The sequence below is a fragment of the Aulonocara stuartgranti genome (assembly GCF_965226115.1).
Source record: "Aulonocara stuartgranti genome assembly, chromosome: 6".
Classification (NCBI taxonomy): Eukaryota; Metazoa; Chordata; class Actinopteri; order Cichliformes; family Cichlidae; genus Aulonocara; species Aulonocara stuartgranti.
The window spans coordinates 9,307,223-9,331,662 of NC_138944.1; the positions used below are offsets into that span (position 1 = coordinate 9,307,223).

A 24,440-nucleotide genomic window follows, 5' to 3' on the forward strand; every position below is an offset into this window, starting at 1 on the left:
TCTCTACAGTCTAAAAAAAGTCCCTACTCTCACCTCCACACTCCTGGCTTCTCCCTCACTGCCTTTGAACAAGCATTCTTCCGCTCTCAGTCTTGATGATCCACATATTTTGTTAGGTAAAGATTTTGGACCCAACGCCCTTCCTGACACAACCTTCCCCATTTATATCAGCTTGGGACCAGCACTAGTAGTACACCAGCTTGTGGCTTCAGCCCCCGTTGCCTGGCCCTGGAGGCCCTAACAGTTCAGTCCCTGGTTATTGTAACTATCCAATGGAATATGAATTTTCCTGTGTGTCAAAAACAAAACGACACCTCCAAAAGGCCAGAAAATTTGTAAAATCAACATTTAGGAAAGGTTAACATCTTATAGTTTCAAAAGAGCTTGGAAAGAGAGTGAGTACCACGACCTGAATGATTGAGAACCTACACACACATCTTATAGTTTCTGAAAATTTGCCTATTTAGCATGTTTCAGAAACAAAAATCAACTCTAATCCTAGAATGAATGCCAATGAGCTGATGGAAATCAGGACTTTAACATCACCGAGGTTACAACCAATACATTTTCAAGGTTAGGGGTTGCAATAAAGGTAGTTATTACCTCTTTTTTATGCAATTTTCACCTGTTTGAGACACCCAGTATAGAAGTTGCATATGCATATTAGACTTGCTTAGCATATTGCTAAAATCAAATATTATTATTATTATTATTATTATTATTATTATTATTATTATTGAATCGTTATGTTATATTATTTTTTTCTAAATTAATTAATTATTTGTTATAAAGTGAAGCCTAATTCAAGTGGGGTCACGTGTTTGTGCCACGGCGCTTGATGGTCCCGCCCCTCTGTGATAGACAGAACTTAACGCCGCCCTCTGAATGTCTCATAACAGCAGCTGGCAGCAGAGAGCGAGACAGCAGGGAGCAGGCAGGGCACGGACAGCTATTACATACCTGGCTTTGCAGAGTACTCGTCACCGCTTCGCCCACAGCTTTCTGTCAGAATATACACTTTTTCCTGCGACTTGCACGCAGCTCAAGGCGCATGCTCAGAGTAACAGACGGCGCATTTGTTTTATTCAGGAACTCAGAGGTGAGTACAGTAACGCCAACCGCAGCTGAACAAAGTGAAATCTGCTCCCACAGTTTCAAGTCTTCGTGTTTTTGTGTCAAAGCCAGCTAACGCGTTAGCTGTGCCTGGACCACCTCTGGCTGCCCTTCGCATCAATGTCAGATAAAGAAGAGCTGGACGGAGGCGGTTTGAGCGGAGTGTTAGCTAGCCCCGTAGTCCGGTGGTAAATAACGGGATGTTGTTCGGTAACCCCGCGAACGAGATGTTCTAGCTTGTCGAGATACTTTTACATTAGGTTCAGATAATCTGTGAGTATTCACCGTTGTTTTCTCTGACTGCGGAGTTAAAGAAAGAGCTGGCGTGATTTCTTCGCCAAAAACAAGTGACAGTTAGCTTCACCCGCTGTACAGTTGCAGTACTCGTTGATCCACGCTCTCTCTCCAAGACTGAGCATAGGAAACAAAGCCTGCTCTAAGTTATGTTTGCTTTTCAGCTGCTGTCTGCAGTACTGTTGAGTTGACCAGGTTTTCGTAATGCTTAGCTGTGGATTTTTGCAAGCCAGAGCTTCCTTCTGACCCCATAGGACCCATTTCACAACATGGGCAATTAAGATAGAGCTAAGAAAGCAAACAAGCTGTAAAATAACAAAAAAGTGATTTGTCTACCAGTTGTGTCCATACTTGTTTTTAAATACGAACAGTTAAAATAAGGTTTCAGATGAAATCAGCTGAAGCTTTTGTTTTGTGTTCTGTGAAGCTGCACACTGATTGCAGTGGTTTTTGTTTGTTTTTTATGTCTGTGGCCCTGTTGACAGTTCTTTGCCTCAGCATGTGATTCTCATTTGCTTTTGTGCTGGCACTAAGAAGAAGAAAGCTGATCTCTACCCTTCCTTCCTGCAGCCTCTCCAGCAACAGTACAGGAATGACAGCATGTCAGCATAAGAGGAAAAAAACACACAACACTGGCCTTTTAAGCTAAAAGACAAAACCAGAAACTAGGCTTGCATTCCACTGGAGCATAAATCCACAAGACTTCTCATATGTCTCTTTTTTTAGGTCTCAGCTTTTTTGCTTGCAATCTGATGTTATAACCAAATAAGGACCCATTCATATTCTGACTACGATGATCCCCATGTTAAACTGTATCACATGTCTTTGTTTTATCTCTCATTTTAATCTGGCTTGAACTTTTACATACAGTAGGTCCTCACCCTCCACTGTGTAATCTAATCCTAGTTTGATAATTACACAGGAAACACCATAATTAGGCGATGATAACCAAACTATCAGGATATTGGTTTGGCTCCTTCCAAGTTTTAAACCACTCAATTTCTACAGGTTGGAACTTGATTAGCTCATCCACATAATCCCATTTCTAAAGTCTAAAGGACAAAGTGTGATTGAATTATATTTCTATTCACCACAGACTTTGCTGCTTCTAATGGGGGTTTTTCCCTCTTTTGTTGTCTGATCAACACGGATATTCAGCAACTTACATTTAGGCCTTCTGTGTCTCTTTCTTCTTGTCTCTAGAGACTGAACAGTTAGAAAGATGACCACTTCATGGAGTGACAGACTGCAGAACTATGCAGACTTGCCCGCCAACATGGACGGCCTTACAATGAAGAAGTACAGGAGGGAGCCCTACCACAGGTATGAAACATCCACAAGGGACACACTGACATTTCACAGCATAGATTAAGCAGCCAGACAGAGACTACTGTGGAAAAAACAAATAAAACTCCTGGACTGATGATTTTGAATTATGAATAGAAATGAAAGTAAATGAATGATAGTTTTCAGGAAGATTTGAGCATTTGTAATTTGGGGCTGTCAGCGCAACATAAAGAATATACTGCTTGTAATATAAGGATTAATAGTGCTCATAATTCAGCTTTCATTCAGAGGTTAAATCTGCAGGTAATAATAAAATATTGTGGACGTCCATTCTGTAATATGAAAACTAATAATATGCAGTTTCTGTTTGTTAAAATGATGGATTGTATGGCCACCCACCACAGAGGCGTTTACAGAATGAATTGCATAGTTATATACAGAACCACAAAGGAATCCAGGGCCGCTCTGTGATACAGACATCAGGACACTAAAGAAACTACCATTATTAATTTCGGACAGCTTATATTTGTGTTTTTTGTTTCCTTTTTATTTCCAATTTGTCATCAGCGAGTAGTCAAAGAAATTGAGTTAAATTTCCTTTGTTTCACGAGTGTGTTTGTTTGTTTCAGCTTAGCTTTTATTGCTTGGAAATGTTTAGTTTTGTTTTGTTTTATTTTTCTCAGTTTCAGTGTTAGTTCTAGTCTTTGGTTATTATAATGTAGGTCTGCTTTTAAAGGACAAATTTATAAAGTTCAGATCAGTTATTACAATACAGGATTTGACTCACAGCTATGTACATGTGCCAGACTCAGTTCACACTGCTGCCTCATACTTAATGTGTTTAGGAATTTGAAACTAAAACTAAAGGTATTGCCTCTGTGTCTTTATTTTGTAATGATGTTTTTCTCTTTAGTAAGAAACATTGTTTCTTTAAGGTTTTTTTTTAATGTATTTGGGGTTTTTTGTATTTCCGTTAAGAATTGATTGATTGACTAATTTATTTTTTACACCAACAGTAACATATAGTTATTTTAAGTAACTATAACAACGATAACTCAAATCATGACTTAACCAGTTGAGTTGTGTTGGGTGGTCTTTGGATTCCCCAACAGTTTATGACAGTAGCTTGTTACTATTTATTTCACCATGGCAAAGCATGTCATACATTTTAAAAATATACTAAAGTGCGTTTCTTAGATTTTACATTGTGTATCACTTATTGTCATTATAACAGAGTGACTGACTAATCTGTGATTATATCTGTGATTATCCTGTTAGCGTGCTGTGTTTTCCAGTTTAATTCCCGTCTTATTTTACTTGTAGTCTGCCATTGGTGCTCAGCATGTACTAGGCTATGTCTCTTTGTCACTTCGACTGTGAAGCAGGCTGTGCTGCCTTAGATGTTTCATAGAATTGATTGTGACTGGGGTGTGGTCTTTGTAGCTGCTATGCAAAATTTTTCACTCATGAAACATCAGCAGAATGACAAGACCCACGGGCTAAATGGACGACTCGAGATCCAGATATGCTCAGCATAATAAACATGTAGTTGGTTTTGCAGGGATTTTATGGCTTTGACTTTATAGTAAGTAGCTTTATTGACCATTAATATATCTTTTCACTTATAAACATCCTTGTTCCTTTACCTGCTTGTAGTAAAGTCCGTTCAGTTATACTGACATAATCAGGGGTTTATTCCCTGTCAGAGCAATAAAATGAGTGTTTCTTTTCAATGTTTAACTCTAAGGCATGTTTACAATGGGTACTGCTTTTCTTCCATGCTATTATATAATATGCAGTGCTCACAAGGTTTATGAAACCATCACTCATTTGTTTGTTCTGCATGTGCTGCTGGGGAATAAATCAACCGAACTGGTTGATTTATTCCCCAGCAGCACATGCAGAACAAACAAATGAGTAATGATTTCAGAAGTTCTTGGTCAATGATTTCACTGACCAAGAACTTCTGTCACATTGTTTCAAAGAGCACCTTTGAACTTTCACTTAGCACTGCATGTGTAACCCTTTGCTGGTTCATAGTTCATGAACCAGCAAAGGGTTACACATGCAGTGCTAAGTGAAAGTTCAAAGGTGCTCTTTGAAACAATGTGACAGAAGTTCTTGGTCAGTGAAATCATTACTGATTTAAGCGTGACCTTTTGTTTATCTTACAGACTCACAAAGGCCTTTCCAAAAAAAGTAAGAGCTCAGCCGAAACAGTGCACTCTGTGTATATCACATTGCAGGGGGCTGATGGCTCTGCCCAGTGCAGATAAACGTTCGAGTCACTGTCTGCATGAGATTAAAGCGCAGTGGAAAAAATCTGGCTGATTGTTCTTCAGCTGCGCTCAGATGGAGTAAAAGTTATTAAGGGATTCACTTGTAGGTGCTATTTGAAGCAATACTGATGTCAGCAGGGCCAAAGTCAAGGCTGACTACAGTAATTGATCTTAGGAGGGGCACGCTTTATCATTTATGGCCGTTCTTTACTACCCCTCCCACAGGCATCTGGCAAGAGGTTACATCATAATGGCACCAGCAAAACAGAAATAGAAAAGATTTAAACATTAAATCCTTTGTTCATCCCTGCGAAATGTTGACTGTATTTGTTTTGGCTGATGAGGAGCACATCCTATTTTGATGAGCCAGTGTTAAATGTTAAATGTCAAAATAAGGCCATAATAGGCTCATTTTTTTTATAAGCAACTAAATATATAAAATAAATATAGATGATCAAATTTGATATAGCATTTTGATATTTGAGTACACGTTTTTCAAGTTTAAAAGGTCGTTAACCTGAATTTGCAAATCAGGTTGTTTTTTTTTGGTTTTTTTTTACAGGTGATCAGTTTGAGATTCAGTAGCGCTTAATTTCATCTACAAAATTTATTTATTTGTAAGAAAGGATTTACATTAAAAAAAGAAAGAAAGTAAAAAGTACTATTAACTTTGTTAACAGTTACAGCATAAACATATTTAATTAAATTTTTATTTGAATAAAGAAGTCTAAGGATATTTGAAGAGGTAATTTTCTGTTGAAAATCACAACTGGCAGTTTTCACGGCCACAAAAATGAATTTAAAAAATAACCAGTAGTTGTAGGCCAACGACAAATGTGTATATTCAACCAGATGTGAGTAATGGGAAGCAGCTGTAGCTTGTGGCACTGGCGTGCTTGATTCTACCCGACTTGTGATTGTTCTAGATGTCTTTGAGGGCCCACAAACATCATGGTTCACAACAACCCTGACTGACAGCACACAACAACAGAGAATGACGCAGAATGGCCACAATCATTTTTGCAACAAGTCAGAAAATTTCTGAATGGCAAGACAGCAAAGAGAGAGAGGGAGGGGGGCTTTGTTTGTGGGTCCACTGTTGCCCTGCGTTGCTGGAGCAGTGTCAGACCACCGGAGAGTCAAACCGAGGTTTAATTTCACACAGAATGCATTGCCAGTCGTGTCGTGGACTTTGCTCTAAATGGGAACTTGTTCACTATGGAGCCGCTGCCAGGTATTTCACAACTGATTTAGACGTTGGTGAAGATAAATAGACCATTGTCACAGAAAAATGAGAAGATTAGATGCCTTGCAGTTTTAGACTTGTGTATCAGTTCACCCTTGTTTTTAATTTAGTGTCATTCTTGATTTTTCTGTTGGTCTGATACATATTTCGGTTCTTGTATGATTAAATATTGACTTGTATAGAATTTCAACTATGTCACAGCTGTAGAAGATAAGTTATGTAGGTCTGTGCTAGCAGTCAGAGTTACGCAGACAGTGTGTGGCTGTATTTTCTGTGTCTACGAAGCGCTGGTTTTCATCGTGGCCACTTTATATTAAAGTATTTTAAGATATTATCAGAACTAATTATGTGTATTAATTTACTATTATCGTTAAGGAACACGCCAGCAAGTAGATCTCATAAAATACGCTCTAGAGAAACAAACAACTTGTAATAATGAAAGTATCAAAGAACCATCATCCTCGCATGGTATTTCCAGTACATACAAAGATGAAGTGATCTGAAATGGATATTTAGTTCTCATTTTCATTACAGCACCTAAAATGTAGTTAATTATGTGTTATATATTGGTGTTTAATAAGGCTGAAATGACTTGGTAAGCTCTTCTTAAGTACTTGTCATAAGCTGCCTTTTGGCTTCTTAAGGCTCTGTACCTAACACAATAACAGAATTTATTCTTTTACACTGTGTGGTAATTGCCAAATTTGGAGTAGTAGTAGTAGTGGTAGTAACTTCATCTTTTTTTTTCTGACCTTTAGATTAGACACTCAAGGACACCCAACAGTAAACAAGATTTGTCCATGTTAGAACTTATCATATTTTCATTTTATGATTTATGTGGATAGAATAATTTGAAGTAATGAGACTGTACAGAAAATCTGAAAGAATAGGGCTATAGCTATCAGTCAAATCTATAAATCACCTATATCATTGTTTATTTGATGTAGTCTTTTTTTTTTTTTTTTTTTGGCAAACAAACTCAAACTGCAAGCTCATAGAGGTGACACCGAGGTTTGTAATCATAACTGTACAAAAGAATGCAAAAATAAGAGTTACACTCTTATTTTTTTAAGAGTTACACTCTTATTTTTGTGTTTTTTACATTTGCTTTATGTATTTTTCTAGATTTGATTTTCACAGTTATTTTAACACCTCAGTCTATGCATGCACAGTGAAATGCACTGAGTCTAAATTACCTGACTTGATAAAATGTAAATCTATAGATGTACCTTTTGATAAAATTTAAAAGTTGTACTTGGAAGAAAAAATGATAGTTGTTGGATATGTATATGTGGGATAACATTCTTCTTTTTCTCACTTGGGGCAACTGCTATGAGTCATAATTTGTTGCGGATGATTACATAAAATTTACAAAAACCTTTTCCCCCCAGAATCTTTGTCAACAGAAGCTTGGCAATGGAGAAGATTAAGTGCTTTGGCTTTGATATGGATTACACTTTAGCAGGTAAGCTAAATACACAGTCACACAATCAATTACAATCAGTCATAATCAGATCAGAGTTTGGATAATCAGTTAACTAATGAAGTGAGTGATTGGAGGGAAAAAAATGCCTATTTATCATTTGAAAAAGAGATTTCACAGTACTATGCAGTCCTATTATAACAAATTATACCCTAAATGGTTCCTGGACTTAAGACTGTAAATAGCGTCCAGGTGCTAATCGGATACAGTTGATTAATTGATCATCAGCAAGTGGGACCACCTCTGTAAAAGCAGACGTTTTGGCAGTTTTCTGGATTGAACAATTGACATGTGTTATCACAATGCCACAGTTTTCCCAGGAGAGGACCCCACAAATTTACCCCAAGTTCTGACAATGGAAAGAAAATTTTAAAACCAAATTAAAAAAAAAAACAAACCCAAAAACCCAAACAAACAGAAAATCAACACAAGACTTCTAGAACAATGACATTTGAACAGATGACACCAAAGTGGAGCTCTTTGACTATAATGCACAGTTTGAATACCAAGTACTGCATATCAGCACAAACACTTTATACCAACTGTCAAGAACAGTAGTGAAGAGGTGATAATTTGGGGGGTTTTGTTTGTTTGTTTTTTGCAACTGTAGGACCTGGTTACCATGCAGTCACTGAGCTGACCATGAACTACTCTGTATACCTGAGTCAAAGATGATGCTATCTGTTAGACAGCTAAAGCATGGCTGAAACTGGGTCATGCAAGAGGACAATGATCCCAAGCATACCATTAACTCTACAACATAACAGCTGAAAAGAAAAGACCCAATGACAAAGTCACAGTCAGATTATAATTATTTTTATGATTTTGATCTTTTTTTCATTTTTACTTCTTTTTACTTCTAAATTTGCCAGTTTTTAAGAGACGTTTATTATATACGGTCCAAAAGTGTTTTAGATTTAATAAACAATCGATCAATTTATTGATCTAATTAATCAGCACTTTTTAGGGTTTTGGTATGCAGGCCAAGTTGGCTGGAGTGTTGTATAGCACATTCTCAGTTTACATGGCTCGTCTGTGCTGTCATCAACAATACAGTCTTGTCAAAATGACCATTCCTATCTTGATAAACGTTATGTAATGAATCTATAAAAGTGTCTTGGAGTGGCATTGACTGAAAGGGAAACCAACTTTGTGGTTGTCACGTTAAATTTAGATTTTGAGAGCGCATTTATTTATGTGCCTTTAGAAGCTGAAAAAAACTCCCTAGCTGTTAAATGTGCTGTGACCTCATGTTTGGTGTAGATGTTGAAGTCTATAGTATCCCTTTCTTTTCAGCTCTATATTTGGGTACCCTACCATTGCCCCTGAACCACAGCTTGTTGTTCATAAAGTATTATTTAGGTCAATGATAGTGATACACTGAGTATGCCATAACACTAGGATAACGAAATGTTAAGCCAGCAGTAGCTCTCTGTAACACAGACTTAATTGTGTATGTTCTTTTTCCTAGTGGCTAGCAACCTGGCTAAAAATATCCTGATTTTTCATGCCACTTTGTTCTGTGACTCAGCTCCAGTTTTCGGTCTCTACACATCTAAAAATAAATCTTCCCTGACTTTGAAAAACAGGTCACGTTTGTTTGTTGAGTTCAGCAATGACGGCTCCCCTGAGAACAAGAGTCACTTGTAGTTCTTCTTTGACTCTGGACCCCTATCACCATTCGGGGTATAAGAGATTTTACAGATGCTCAGCTGTTGACATGACTCTCTTTATGGGAGCTCATAACCAAGTGTTAATGTTTGCTTGAAGGGTGGCTATCGTGTATCTTTGGAGAGTGTTCACATTTTGATCACAGAACTGCTTCCTCAGATTGACTGTTGCTTAATCACATGCAACGCTATGTGATAGAAGGCGGTTCAGATGTGCAGCACGCCTGAAATATGTACATTTCAAATATTACTTGCTTTTTGCGTGCAATGTTTATGGAAAAAGGTAAGGAAGAAAGATTGGGATTATAAAAATAGAGATTTAAAGCAGAAACATAATTTATTTTTTTAAATCACTATGTAAAAACTCAATAATATCTGTCAGGAAATTTTGGTACACATGAACAAATGAAAACACAGATTATAGTTTAGAAAGTATGACAAAACTAAACATCAGTTGCTATTTCAATCTCCACTGTCCACTTCTGATGATGTGAAGATGTTGCCTACAGTGCTGCTCCTACAGAGATGAGGGGCTCCTGTCTCAGCTTGTAGATAAGTTGGCAAGAATCTGTAAGATTTGAAGATATTTTGCTATTTTAAGCTAGCAGTTCTCAAATATGTACTCTTTGCATAACAAGCGCGGTGGCTGAGTGTAACATATTGGGAGTGGATTGGAGCAGTTGTCAACATGATTAAAGAGTTGTGTTTTTTATTGAGTTCACAGCCTTCATTGTGGCATGTCTATGGTGTGTCGAGTGTTTCCAAACAGAGAAAGAAAGTCTAAAACTCAGAGAAACCAAGAGCAGTTTTTCAGTAATTCTTTTCGCAGTCATTAAGCATTTTGAAAAAATAGTGGGTTTTGGGGAAAACCCTTAAGTTAATTGAACGTATGCAAAACCTAATGTAATGATTTTGCTTATCTTCGGAGATTGTGTGAGGCTTTGGGTGAATTTTAAACACAGTCCCTGTCAACTGTAATCAGTTTGGCATATATCACACTGTGCAAAGACTACTATTGTGTGTATTCAGCATATATTGCAGTTCTGCATAGTGAATTTAAGCTGAAGATAACGGTCATATTATAAAACGTTTTAATAAGTTAACTTTTTCTTTACTTTGGTATGCGATTGTGATTGAAGCAGGAAATGCACTCCATGTCCTGATTCATGAAGATAATTCTCTCTGTTTTTCTGGATTAATCCTTGTGTTTACAGTGACATACTAAAATACCTTAAAAAGCTCAGAAAAATCACATCTTATGTATCGAATAAAAAAGGTAAAGTTTGGAAAGGAAATATTGCTAGGAATGCGAAGGAAAAAAAACTATTAAGGTGCCTTTAAAGTTCTTGTGACCTTGGTTTCAGATGTCAAAGCATTTTTGATACATTTAAATGTATTCAAGAAAGAAGCAACAATCTAATCCATTCATAAAGCTTGCTGTGTAATCAAATTTCACTATGCCAGCAACAGGGGAATTCCATTTTAATTCAGATATTGAGAAATTACGATTGGTTCTTGGAGACCTCACCATCGCCTGTTACTAGCTGTGCTCCTGTTATCCCTTTCAAGCGTTTGAGAAGAGCACAGACTATAAAAGAAATGCAATGTAAACGAACTAATTAACCAAAAATTAAAGTATTTGTGTTCATATGACTGTCTATAGCTCTTGGAATAAAGACGGTCAAAGAAAATGTGATTTCAGGGCTTGTTTTTAATATCAGCATAAGTATTTTAGATTGTTATAGACAATTTCATAATGCATTGTCGTCATGCATCAGTGTAATGACGTACAGTGACTTCCAGAATGAGACATTTTGTGCAATTTTTCTCAACACGAGGATAAGAAGAGGTGAAAAGTTTGTTCTATTCTAAAGCTTTAGTGCAAACAAATTGCAAATATCATACATTTCGTAAGACTTTGTAAACTGAATTAGCAATGTTGAGACAACATTGCGTCATCTGTTCTTCTGCTCCTAAAGGGAACACGTAACACCCTGCAGAAAGTTGCTCAAACACAGTTTTAGGCCCAGATTGCAGTGAGAGATACAAGCAGGTTTGTCCTAGTTTTCTCACAGACTTTTGGCTGGAATGTGTGCCCCTGAGGCAATGTTTAAGCTTTCTAATTTTTCCCACAATATGCTTCATAGTGTTGCAAATTTGTCACAGAGGCCTACATTTCCACTTTATTCTGTGCAAATATTAAGACACAAGTTAAATTATTGCTGTGTGAAATGGGTCAGATAGAGTCTCCTTGTACGACACACTATATCTGATTTGGAGATAAGGGTCTATCAGCAGAAGGGCTTTCTGCTGGTTGTTTATCTTGTATGCAAGAGGTCTACGTTACATCTAGGCCTGTGGTGGCCTGGCCTATAAACTCTGGAGACATACGTTGCTGCTCAGCAGTGGGAGTATAATTATCTGGCATCAGTCCCATTGGGGATAAAAAGGGAAACAGATCTCTGAAGTTCCCACCACAGGGGGAGAGAGTCAAGGACACAGCAAACAACAATAACCCAACTTCCTGTTTACAAAAAATGCAGTAAACATGAGCATCTCAGCTGTCTCATTTACTAAAACATGCAGCTTTATGTTGCATTATGTAGTCTTGGGTGTGGCTTTCATGAAATACAGTTCTACGATAGTCTATCAACAGTTCACAGTTCGAAGATTTGATGTAAAGGGCTTTTAACATAAAATACCTAACCATAGTTCATTCCAAACTTAACTCTGGCTGGTGCACTTTCATTAAACAGTAACATTATGGACAAAATGACATTTTAAGCCAATTACTGGGGGAACTTTAGTAGCTTTTGACCTAATATTAACTTTGTGTAGTAGGGAGTTTTAGCTGTCCCATAGGTTTTAAAATTGTCTAGAATAATTATTATATATCAAACCATTTTCCTGATTCAGTTTTCCAGCCTGACAAACTCGTAATGAGATTTGATTTGTTCTATTTTATGTGTGGGATGTACTAATTTCCAAAAGACAACATGTAAAGAGAGACTCCCAGTGACCTCAAGTGAAGAGGGTGACATAGGGGAAACAGGTTTTAAAATAGGCTTCTTTGTAGCAACTCATGAGGAATATTACAAGTAAGCAAAGAGGAGGGGGGAATGCAGTTATATTGGTGTATGCTGCTGCTGCTCTGGGCAGAGGGCCCAAACCCTGTTTACTGGGAGAACACAGCAGGGGGTGAACTACAAGAGGTTACGTGATTAAAATGCAGAAACTGCCTCATGCAGTTACATCATATGATTGTTGGGGTTTTCTTTGTTTTCTTTGCATTATTGTAGGGTCTTTACTTTACAATATAAAGCGCCTTGAGGCGACTATTGTTGTGATTTGGCGCTGTTTAAATGAAATTGTATTGAATTCATGCTTACAGAGTAAAGGTGTCAACAAAAGAACAGAGCTTTACTGAACCCAGGCTTTTCCTGTACTTCTCTGTGTACTTATCACCTCTCTGTATAACCCAGGACTTGTGTATGCACACACGTTTTCCAGAGTAGGACACAGATGTTTTCCTGCTTGACCTACAGTGCTGTTCTCTCCAACTAACTCTTCTCTAAGTATCATCAGCCAATATTTCAAACCCTTGAGGGGCCTTCCACCACCCCACTGGGGGTATAGAAAGCAAGCATTAACACCAGTGCATTCTCTGTTTTATATTTATAACATCTGACATATTCTTTCCCCCTGTCAGAAAGCATTTTAATCCTCTGCCAGTCTTTTTTTAGCCTTGCATCACTGTATGTTTTAATTTCCAGAGCCCACTCCTGTCTCGCTTTTCGTTTAGCCTGGGGTAAATATCTACCACTGGCAGTGACGGGTTAGGGGCTCGTCAGTTGGGCTCATTAAAGCCACTGCTTTACATCAAGTGATTTTTCATTTGCCCGCCCGATCCTCTTTCTTTGTGGATTTACATGCAGAACATCCTGGTCTGTGTTGGTAGCCAGGACTGAGAAGGGCATTGGGTGTGAGGGGATGTTCCAGTAGAGTGAAAACATGTTGTTGACAAAATACAGACAAGATGATCTCAAATGGATAAGGTGGCCTTTGAAAACTCAAACTTATTTGTTGTGTAACTTGAGTAAGTGCAACAAAATGCATATCACCTCATTAACCATTGTTTGCCATCGAATCACCCCACAGGCTATGCTTCTGGGGTTTTTAAATACAACATTGTTTGTATAATTTTGAGTCAGGTTTTCAGATCGATACCATTTCAGTACAGCATCACTGTCAATATTAAAGTAGTTATCCTACAAAAGGTAATAAATACAAATTCAAATAAACAGGGGAAAAAGTTTTTAAACATCTGATTTAAAATCTGTTATATTGATAACCAATCATTTGTTTGATTCTATATGTATGTATTTATAAAATATTAACTACTTTCATGTAACATTTCACAGTTTTTAAAGTGTCTACAGGACACTTTTATGGGCAGCTGGCATTATTTACTAAACTAATGTGCATGTGTTTCCTTTGTAGTGTATAAGTCACCTGAATATGAATCATTAGGCTTTGAGCTGACAGTGGAACGGCTAGTGTCCATCGGTTATCCTCAGGAGCTCCTGAGCTTCGTCTATGACCCATCATTTCCCACCAGGTGAGACCAATCCCATCTCTCTGCACAGACATCATGAGGCTGATCGTGGCCATCAGATTATTGACCAACTGCTGTTTCTGTTGCCTAATCTCTAAACTTTGTAGTCCAGATAACCTTTTAGCTGAGATATCTATCTTAGCCAAGTAATAGTATGAAAAACCCCATCACCTGTGCAAAGTTCAGTGTCACTGTATTTATTTTGTAGTAAAAGATAACAAGTGACAGGAGTTTAAGTGCCAAGATTGTTAGAAAGTTAGAAAGGCTGTTTTACTCGTGCATTGCAAAATCATGCATCCCTCTGCTCCTTTTTTCAGAGGCCTTGTGTTTGATACCATGTATGGAAACTTGTTGAAGGTTGATGCTTACGGTAATATCCTGGTCTGTGTCCATGGATTCAACTTCCTGCGAGGGTAGGTATTTTCAACATTCCCCCTCAAAATGCACAGATCTCTGCATACAAGCAAGCATCATAAATATAAACATTTGATAAAACATTTTATTCCCTTTTGTGCTTTTTTGCTTTTTCCAGCCCAGAGATCCGTGAACGGTACCCCAACAAGTTTATCCAGAGAGATGATACAGAGCGTTTCTATATCCTCAACACCCTCTTCAATCTGCCAGGTGGGTTCAAGTTCAAGCTTATTGTAGCCATTTCAACAAAACAACTGATAGGAATTGTTATGGTGTGCTCACATATAAAACAAGACACATTCCACAACACACAGCACCGCACAACGTGATACAAAATACAAGTGCATGTAACAGATCAGCCCATAGTAGCTCAGTGTATCTACCTTTAAAGTGATTTTTAGTGCAACAGGATATAGTCCAGATTGCAGAAGGGAACACTCCATAGTGCAAGTAGTACAGTTAATATTGCAAATGCATGATACATACATACACATTTTACTGCCCAATGCATTTCGATTATATGAGCACAAGCTGATGTAGGTAAAGTGAATTAATAAGAGCTTCAATGCATCTTCAAGAGCCTAATAGCTTGGAGTTAAGTATTATCCCTAAATATGTTCAGCTAGTAATGGTTTTGCCCAATGGGAAAAGAATGGAAAAGGTCATGTTAAGGGAGGATTGGTCATGGATGATGCTTCTGGCCTTGCTGGTGATTCTGGCGGCTTAGTGTGAAGCTATATAAAATGGATCATACCTTACAGACTGCCTCTCTATTTCCTTAGCTGCTAAATAAAGTCAAGTCTCTGGTGGGCTTAACAATAAGACCAGTGTTTAAGTCCGATGATAAAAATTGGCGTATTGCGGTGGTGGTGGTGGGAAGAACTTTCCCATACAGAAGAATGGGATGAATGTGTACAACAGAATCTAAATCTGGAAGGCTGGGGCGGCAAATAATTTCACTGAGGTTCTTGACATTATCTTCCAATCTTCCTGTTTCCTTCACAGAGACCTACCTTTTTGCTTGCCTTGTGGATTTCTTCACCAACTGTGATAGATATGACAGGTAAGAAAACCTTTCTCTGCTTTATCTGGCCTGCAACAAGTTTCTGGGCGCCGCATGATGAGACCATGACAGTTGCAAGCCACAAAGGGTCAAGAGCAAGCCCTAACGCATGGGAGGGTTCAGGTGTCTCAGCTGCTAATCTCGTCTAATTCTATTGTTAATCCAATGGGAGTTCAGTCAAATAACCCTTCGTTTCGATTACAATTACTATATCTATTAATCTGTTCTACCAATTGTGAAAAAGTATGGATTCTTATCAAATTCAGATAGGAATAAAAACAATTACTAACTATTTGCAGAGAATGAAATCCTGATATAACAACAAGATAATCCTCTGACTGTTAAAGTAAGGAGATTTAATGGCCTGTAATTTTTTTTTGAGAATGTAATCTGGAATGGTTGCATGTCCTTTGTCCTCTGAAACCTGGTTGTTGGTCTTTTAGGGGGAGAATGTTTTCCTGTTTGGCTGGGGACCCCTCCAACAAGGGAAGGCTATCCCATTTAAAAGCAAACAAAAAACAAATGTCATGTTTTTGAAAACCTTCTATAAAACTATGGCCTGTCCGACGGCTGTGTACGTGTGTGTCTTTGCTCCCCTCCCCCAGCTGTGAAACTGGCTTCAAAGATGGCGACCTCTTCATGTCCTTTAAAAGCATGTTCCAGGATGTCCGGGATGCTGTTGACTGGGTCCATTTCAAGGTAAAACACATGCAACCACTAAGATTTAATCTGATTTGTTGGAACTAAAACTAGATCATGTGATGAAATAGAGTGCATAAATTATATCTTGAGGACAAGTTATTATTTGCAAAGAATAATTGAATTGAAATAAACATACTGGCATGTTATATCATCACAACCTCTCATACTTTTGACATCTCTGTGATACCCCTTCCTCTGTCTTGGTGGAAGTCTTACCTTCCTTATTTATTCTGGCCAAATATAACATAATGTGATAACAGAAGGCAGCCACCAACAAGCCAAGTAAAATTTTCCTCATACGATGTCTGAATCGAGTCTCTTGACAGAATCCAGTTAAGTTTGTAATATTTACTTAAGAACATCAGGATAATGTCTCCCAGTTTTTATCTGATATGTATTTGTGAAGACGACATATACAGGAAATTTTGAGACTGTCTTAATAATAATGCCATTCATCATATCGTTCATATGCAGGCATATATTTTCTGTACACATATGTTTCAGTCTGCACTAACATACTAACACAAATTCACAGTTAAAATTCTGTCAACTATGTCTTCTTATATTCAGTTAAAAAGTACTTATACCTGTTTCCAAAATAAACTGCAGTTAAACCATGCATATTTGTCCTAGACTGTAAACCAATTTTTAAACCTTTGCAAAAAGACAAGTTGTTTACAGAAGAATTAGAGATACTCTTGAAACACTACCACTGATTATGCCACAACTAAACAACACAAGGTCCCAAAGGTTCTGCAGCAGTCATCACCAATTACTGCTTCCAAACTGCTATTAACCATACAGCTGTACTTTAAAATGTTACTTCACTAGAATGTCTGATCTTTATTGTGTATAGTGATCTTTTCTTTAGAGTTTGACACTAGAAAGCTGTTTTAATTTCGTGTGCTAAAATTGAACATCACCCTGAGCATCCGCTGAAAAGGGAGTGAGTTCAAGATGTGTAAGCACGTTTCAGTGATGTCTTAAAGCTAATGATTAAACTTTTGAAATGTTGCATTATTGCATAATGATAATGGATAGAAAGATTATACCAATGTTAATGCAATTTTAAACAAAGGAGTTAGGTTTACTTGTCATTTTAAGAATTTTTATCAGCGTTTTTGGAAATCCAGCATTATTCACTGATATCTATAGTTATTGATGATTTTGCTAACCCCTTTGTCTCACATTGCAGGGTACGCTGAAGGAGAAGACTGTGGAGAACTTGGAGAAGTATGTGGTGAAAGATGTAAGTAGTTTGTATTCACTGTGAGTGCACTGCTGCAGAGAAAACACACACAGTGTCTCACACTCTTGTAGTCTGTGAAGAGGCTGGTTTGTAAAGATGCTTAGAGCTTCATTCTTTCTCTTTCTTTTCTTCTTCTCTGTTCCCACCAGGGAAAGCTGCCTCTTCTTCTCAGCCGAATGAATGAAGTATCCAAGGTTTTCTTGGCAACCAACAGTGACTACAAATACACTGATGTAAGTGTGTGTGTGTGTGTAGTTATGGTGGAAACTTACTGATTAGGGAAAACAGTAATGCAATAACAGTGAAAGACTTAGATGCCAGTAAGTTAATGCCGAGATCCTTTTATTAGTTTTCTACCAGTTTGTCGGTAACACGTGTATTAGCTTATGAACAAAGTATGTGTCGCATCAGACTTAGAGACGTTGTGTTGTGTTACAGAAAATCATGACCTATTTGTTCGACTTCCCTCATGGCCCAAAGGTAAAACATATTTTTTCTATTTCTATTTGGTGACGATTTTTTTTTTTATTATTGTCAAACATAAATGTACATCATGGTTTTATCTTTGTACTCATGTTTGTGTGTTTCCATCCACCCCAGCCTGGCACCCCGCACCGGCCCTGGCAGTCCTACTTTGATCTGATCCTGGTGGATGCCAGGAAACCGCTGTTCTTCGCAGAGGGTACAGTGCTCAGACAAGTGGACACAGTAAGCAAAATCAGAAGAGAGAGTTCTGGCCAGAGAAGACATTATAAGTGAACCCTAGCTGGCATGTGTTATGTTGTGGCTTACAATCTGTCCCTTATTTGCTGTTCAGTCAGGGCTGTTCAGGATTTCTTCGTTTTGTTTTCCAAAAACACACCAGTTGTTTCAAACTGAGGGCCAGCTTACTGAAAACAGTGTAGAGTGCATGAGTGAATTTTTTGTTAGATAGTCGTTCGAGCGTAGTTTGCATTTTTGATTTAGTCACTGGTTCAACCTGGGATCCATTCTAGGGTCGAATTAGACAAAATCTGTATGTCAATTATTTTGGTACATATATATTAATGGGAAGGCAATGATCACAATGATTTAAAACGCATAACATTATGTAAATTTAAGCATGAATTTATGCCAGAAAAACGCAGAGGTAAAGGCCCTAAAAATATGCCATCAGTGCATAAGTAATTAAATGATTGTTCTCAGGAAGATGGAGCAATTGCAGAATGATTCAAAAACAGTCACTCACTTCACTTAGGTTATTCAGACCCACTTTTTAGTGACTTATTTATTTTCTTCATTTCAGACAACAGGACGTCTAAAGATAGGAACCTACACAGGACCACTGCAACATGGGATAGTCTACTCTGGAGGTAAGGCTTTATTTGTTTCATCATTCATTCTTTGAGCTAGGCTTTATTCATCTGTCATTCGTGGACCTTAAGAATGCATACATAGTTGGTAACACGCTACTGTCATTCAGGCTCTTCAGACATTGTGTGTGACTTGCTGGGGGCCAAGGGAAAGGACATAGTATACATCGGGGACCATATTTTTGGAGATATCCTCAAATCCAAGAAACGTCAAGGCTGGAGAACATTCCTGGTTATACCTGAGCTGGCCCAGGAGCTTCACGTGTGGACCGACAAGAGCTGTGAGTCTAGAAAGAACTTGACTCATAATAACACATAGTGTGCAGACATGTGGGAGGGCTAGTTTGACTGCTTGTTTTCTCAGTCTCAGAAAGGACTTGATCTTTAATAGCAATCTGAAATGTAAAATGTTGTGCAAAAACTACATCTATAAGTGCAAAACAAAAACCTGTAAATGATCTCACTCTCAAAGGATACATTCTCAAAACTTCAAATATTTGTACAGCAACTGTACATGCACTCAAATGTGCTGAAGAGAGAGAGATTCACGCTCTCCCTCTGTTTTCCAGCATTATTCGAGGAACTCCAGGGCCTGGATGTTTTCTTGGCAGAACTCTACAAGTAAGAACTGTGACCTTTAGCCTCATCCCCCCCCCCCCCCAGGTTCCCATTCTGCTGCTCTTTGCTCTCGGCTGTAACAGTGTCTGTTTGCATACATGTGTGGATACTGCATATTTAACAGAAACCCACAGGGCCAATAGGGTAAAGTCTAAAGTGTCAAAGTGTGCACCTGATAAGCAGGTTCACTGACGTTATTTATAGCCTGGCGCAATTCTCTGTTACGCCACCTCTTTGACTCATCATCTTTCAGGAGGCTGATATCAGTATCCACACCCCCACCCAGTCCTCATCGTTTTTCTCCTGCTTCCTTCTCAGGCATCTGGATAGCAGCAGTAATGAAAGGCCAGATATCAGCACTATCCAGAGGAGAATCAAGGTACACCCTTAATGACCTCTGCTGCTATGACAACAGATGTGCTGCTTATGTGGTTTTAGTGCTGTTTGTTTCATAGAGACTAATCATTAAACCGCCTCATCAAAGAGCCCTTTCAGTCGGTGTTTGTCTCTCATAGGCTATCGGAAAAAGATGCAGATTCAGCTGTTTCACTGAACAAATACGACATCCCAAATAATTTATTAACCGTACTTTCCAGGGTTAATGAATCAGTGTCCCTCTTTTTTTGACGTGATTTTGAAGGCTTACCAGTTTCTCTTTTTCTTCTTGTTTTATAGAAAGTGACACATGACATGGACATGTGCTATGGCATGATGGGTAGCCTGTTCCGCAGTGGCTCCAGACAGACTCTCTTTGCCTCACAAGTGATGCGTTACGCCGACCTGTATGCAGCCTCCTTCATTAACCTGCTGTATTACCCCTTCAGCTACCTCTTCAGAGCGTCACACATATTAGTGAGTATCTGAATGTAAAGTGGGGGAATTGAATGAAACCACGCACCCTTAAGATGCAGACACATTGCCACACTTCACTGATGCACATACTAAAATATTGTCTGTTCTGATCTGTCATTGTTCGTAAAACATTTCAAAGGTTAACTGTGTTCTTGTTGTGTAAAAAATTATTTCTCCTCTTCCAGATGCCCCATGAGTCAACAGTTGAACACACCCACGTGGACATCGACACAGAGTCCCCGCTGGCTACCCGCAACCGCACCCACTGCAGCGACTGCAAAGAGCTAGAGTGCAAGCGCAACCAGCTGACCCGCTCATTCAGCGAGATCAAGCCACCCAACCTGTTCCCTCAGACTCCCCAGGAGATCACTCACTGTCACGATGAGGATGATGATGAGGAGGAGGAAGAAGAAGAAGAGTAATATAATAGGACCTTTAGAGGGGAGCCATGTTCCCGTTCCTGCCTTCTTATCTTTCCTAGTAGAGTCAAGTAGTGATTGCTTTCAAAGCGAGGCAGAGAGGGGAAAACATCTCCAGTGTGCATATGTGTGATCACACACGCTCACACACGTACACATTCTTCAAATTTCTGAGGATAAGTGTAAAGGACCAGTAGCAAGAGAGATCATATGACTGTCAGAAGACTGCATGCTCGGTCCTCTAAACAAAACCTGTATGAGCTTAGTTAAAAAAGAAAACAAACACAAACTTCTTGATTTGTAAATTCATTTGATTTCTGTATAATTCTCCCAGCAGACAGACAGAGCACACACACTCAAACAGACATCACACACCACGTTTCTTTATCTTTTTATACGCTGAGTTTTAAGTCCTGCTGGTGGATCACTTAGTTTTGGTCATGTTTACGGTTTAATCCACCAGGTTTGGACTTTCTACTGTAGTTTGAAGTGTAACACAAACTGACAGAATATGCACATTGCAGTCACGGCGTAAGTGCCGAAAAATCAGTGCAGACATTAAACATTTTTATATGCAACATGGGAACAACATTCAATTTTTTTTTTATCCATTTTGTTTTATTTGCTTGTCCTTATAGAGCTGTAACTTGTATGTAAGAGTATTTCTGTGTGTGTTTCTGTCACGGTAGACTCATTCAGACTTTAGCATCCTGAGTGACGGTAAGCAAAGAAGATGTTGGACAAAACTGAAGCACAAGCTCGCACCACTCGATACCCAGATGAATATCTTCTTTGACTTGTTTGGAGTTTGGTTAGGCGTACACAAGTGAGGCTATTGAATTGATGCTTTGTTACCAAGCAACAAAGAGGACAGAGTATCTATATTTTATCCTTAGTCTCTATGACTACCCCGAAACACAGTACTGTTTCTATAAATACCTGTAAGGTAAATGAGATGAGCTAATCGTTCAACACCATGAGCGGGCTGTTATGCAGTATTTGTCAGCTTGATTGTTTTGGAAGTATAACGTAAGTTTTTCATTTATCAGATTTTTCTTTTTTGGTAAGGGGGGTGTACAGTACAAGGTCTTCAAGTTTGTTATTTTGCGAAGTGTGTAAAAAAAAAAAAAGGAAAGAGCATGAAAGTGGATTCGGCATGTAATGAAAGTAGTGTTTTCGACAAAAAACTTAATTGAAAAGGTCTAATGAGTTTTAGCTGATTTTTATCCACAGGTCCAGTATTATCATGCCATTCATAGGATGAAATATGAACTGTGTTTACAGTATTTTGCTAGCGGGCTTCTTAACACTACTATGTGTTGTAGATCGTGTTCACAGGTCAGAAATGAGTGAAGTGCTCCAACATTAAATGCTTGATTTTGCATTTGCTCTGATCGTTGCAACAAAATACAAGCTTGTTAAACTTAAAGCTCCTGAAAACTTATTCTAAAACACCTTACACACTTCGTCTTATACGACTTCTATTACGCTACAGTCGGACTAGGAAAAACTGCATAATATGATGTGGCACGACCAAAATGATTGTGACCGTGTGCAATTAACTTCCAAATTGTTGCCTTTGAAATGATTTCTTCAATTATGGAAATTATGTCTGCGACCAGTCACAGTCAGTTGCCCTCTTCAAAGTGTGTTTTGTGTTAAGATGGCGATAAAATAGCAAAATGAGTCAACATGTTATCAGTTTGCAACAGCAAAATGGGGTCAGTCTGTCTTTGACGTTATGGTGATGAATTTGCAAAATCACAAATCTGTTGCAAATTTGTTTTCTGTTTACATACGCAGAAATTCATATTAACTACTTGCATTCAGAGTCCAGTCAGAGCCTCATAGAAATTCAGAAATTCTTCCACAAATGGTGGCATAGTTGCTGCTGGATAGCGATTGAACTGCAAAATGACATAAGCGCTCTGCAACCTTGCCTGTTTTATGGGAATTTAACCAGAATACAACCAGCTGGTAACCAGCTGAGTCGCGTCTTGGAAAGAGATGCGCTCAGATTGATTGCAACATGTTGACTCTAGTTATTTGAATACCTTCAGTCCACGTTGGACCACAAATGTTTGGAGACAGGTTGCATTTATGCAGTCACTGTGTGATTGCTATGAAGCTTGTTATAGACTTCATAGCTTAAATAATTGAAACAACTTGTGTTATGTGGACTTTTCTGCTTAGGTGTTTTGTTTTGTTTTTTTAAATCCTAAATGGAAAAACAATTTTTGAATCAATATCAAAAGTTTTATTTTATTTAATTTTGAAAACTTTGGTTGAGGTGGTTTAGTAGGGGTTATGATAAAAGGAAAATGTGACGATGGAAACAAAACGTGACACTTCTGCTTGAAGTTTGAGCCCCTCTCCAATGGCACCAATCAGATTCATTTAAAATGCACACGCAAACTTACCTAATGACCAAACTACCCGCCAACTGCCACTGGAATGCATGTCAGTCTATACTGATTGGTTTAAAAAGTTAATGACGTCCCTGCTAGTTCAATTTCTCGTTTTTAAAAAGAATTTTGAAAGAAAAAAATCTTCCATTAAATTATTAAAACTGTTCAGATTTTGTTCATACTGGACTCTGCTGATCATCAAGAAAAGGTGATGGAAAAGTTTTCAGGATCTTTAATGCAGATGTCAGTGGCATCAGTGTTCATACACAAGGTAGAGTGCTGCCTCATATTATTTTTTTCAAACAGCAACTTTTTTCTCCCCCTTTTCCTACCATCCACTAAGAGCAACGTTAAGCTGCCTCACCTTTTTAAAGTAAGTCTCGACCTCTTCTGTCTTCAGTGTGTTGGATCGGCCTTTTGATTTAGGCCACAAAAAGGGAAGGAACATGCCGTTTAGTTTTTGGAATGATTTTTGGTTTGGCTTGATGTGGAGTGAGTAGTGGTGAATGTGCTTAATGCGTTGGATAAAACCATGTTGAACATATATGAACATATTACAGCTGTTTAGCCTTTGTTTTTTTGTTTGTTTGTTTTTTACAAGTGAAATATTTATATTTTATGTTCTGATGTTTGTTTCTTGAACATAGAATAACTGGATATGCTACATGATGCAGCTGCATTGCCAGCGTGGAAGAGGTGACTGTCTTTGCATCATTTCATGTGAAAATAACAACAGTATCCGCTCCGCTGTGGCCGTTATGGTAGCATCAGTTTGACTTCTATGTGAGGCTGCTGTCGGTGTAGTTTACACAGAGAGGATAGAGAGAAAAAACAAACTGTAAGCCTGAGGAAAAAAAAGAAAAAAAAATCTTAAAATGAAGGGAAATGTGACTAGCATGTTAAGTATCATAATTTGTTACTTGTCATCAGCATCATGGGATTTTTACTTTTCTAAGCTAGTGTTTTCCAATGGTCTCTGTTTACAGAACTGTAAATAGACCTCGCCATTTCCTTTTCATATGATTTTCTTTAAAAAATATAACATTTTTTGTTCATTTTTATACAATATCTCATAAACCTGTCACTACGACTTGGAACTAACTAAAGACTGGTGAATAGGTTACAGTGCTTTAGAAGATTTTTATCTTGTGTTCTGATGCCCAGAATGCATCTGTATTTAACAGGTGCAAGAACTCCACTGTTCATTTTCTAACCTTTAGTAAACTTTTGTTTTTATGCATATCAATTTATGTTCTTCAGTGTTTTGTGTGTTTCCACAAATTATCCTTTAGACTGTACATTGAAGTAAATTACATAAAAATGTAGAATAAAGATAGTTTGTAATATTTTGCTGTTGCTTCTTGGGTTTTCTTCTC

The 24,440-nt window shown here is 38.1% G+C and overlaps 1 protein-coding gene across 1 annotated transcript; it reads left to right on the forward strand.

Annotated features, from left to right (window-relative positions):
• Nucleotides 1–886: 886 nt before the first annotated feature.
• Nucleotides 887–24,410, forward strand: nt5c2b (5'-nucleotidase, cytosolic IIb). Its single transcript, XM_082535822.1, has 18 exons — nucleotides 887–1,099; nucleotides 2,613–2,730; nucleotides 7,611–7,684; nucleotides 13,873–13,990; nucleotides 14,305–14,400; nucleotides 14,520–14,611; nucleotides 15,407–15,464; nucleotides 16,070–16,163; nucleotides 17,362–17,415; nucleotides 17,565–17,648; nucleotides 17,854–17,895; nucleotides 18,016–18,123; nucleotides 18,701–18,767; nucleotides 18,878–19,048; nucleotides 19,337–19,388; nucleotides 19,704–19,764; nucleotides 20,061–20,237; nucleotides 20,423–24,410. The coding sequence occupies exons 2-18, from the start codon at nucleotides 2,630–2,632 to the stop codon at nucleotides 20,657–20,659; spliced, it is 1,686 nt and encodes a 561-aa protein (XP_082391948.1). The 5' UTR covers nucleotides 887–1,099; nucleotides 2,613–2,629; the 3' UTR covers nucleotides 20,660–24,410.
• Nucleotides 24,411–24,440: the final 30 nt, after the last annotated feature.

What these genes read in the sequence shown, in the direction of transcription:
- nt5c2b (XM_082535822.1), top strand. Translation starts at nt 2,630, where the DNA reads ATGACCACTTCATGGAGTGACAGACTGCAGAACTATGCAGACTTGCCC. An exon ending in CACCCTCTTCAATCTGCCAG is followed by an intron (nt 14,612 to 15,406) that starts GTGGGTTCAAGT and finishes TTTCCTTCACAG; the next exon opens with AGACCTACCTTTTTGCTTGC. An exon ending in GTGACTACAAATACACTGAT is followed by an intron (nt 17,649 to 17,853) that starts GTAAGTGTGTGT and finishes GTTGTGTTACAG; the next exon opens with AAAATCATGACCTATTTGTT.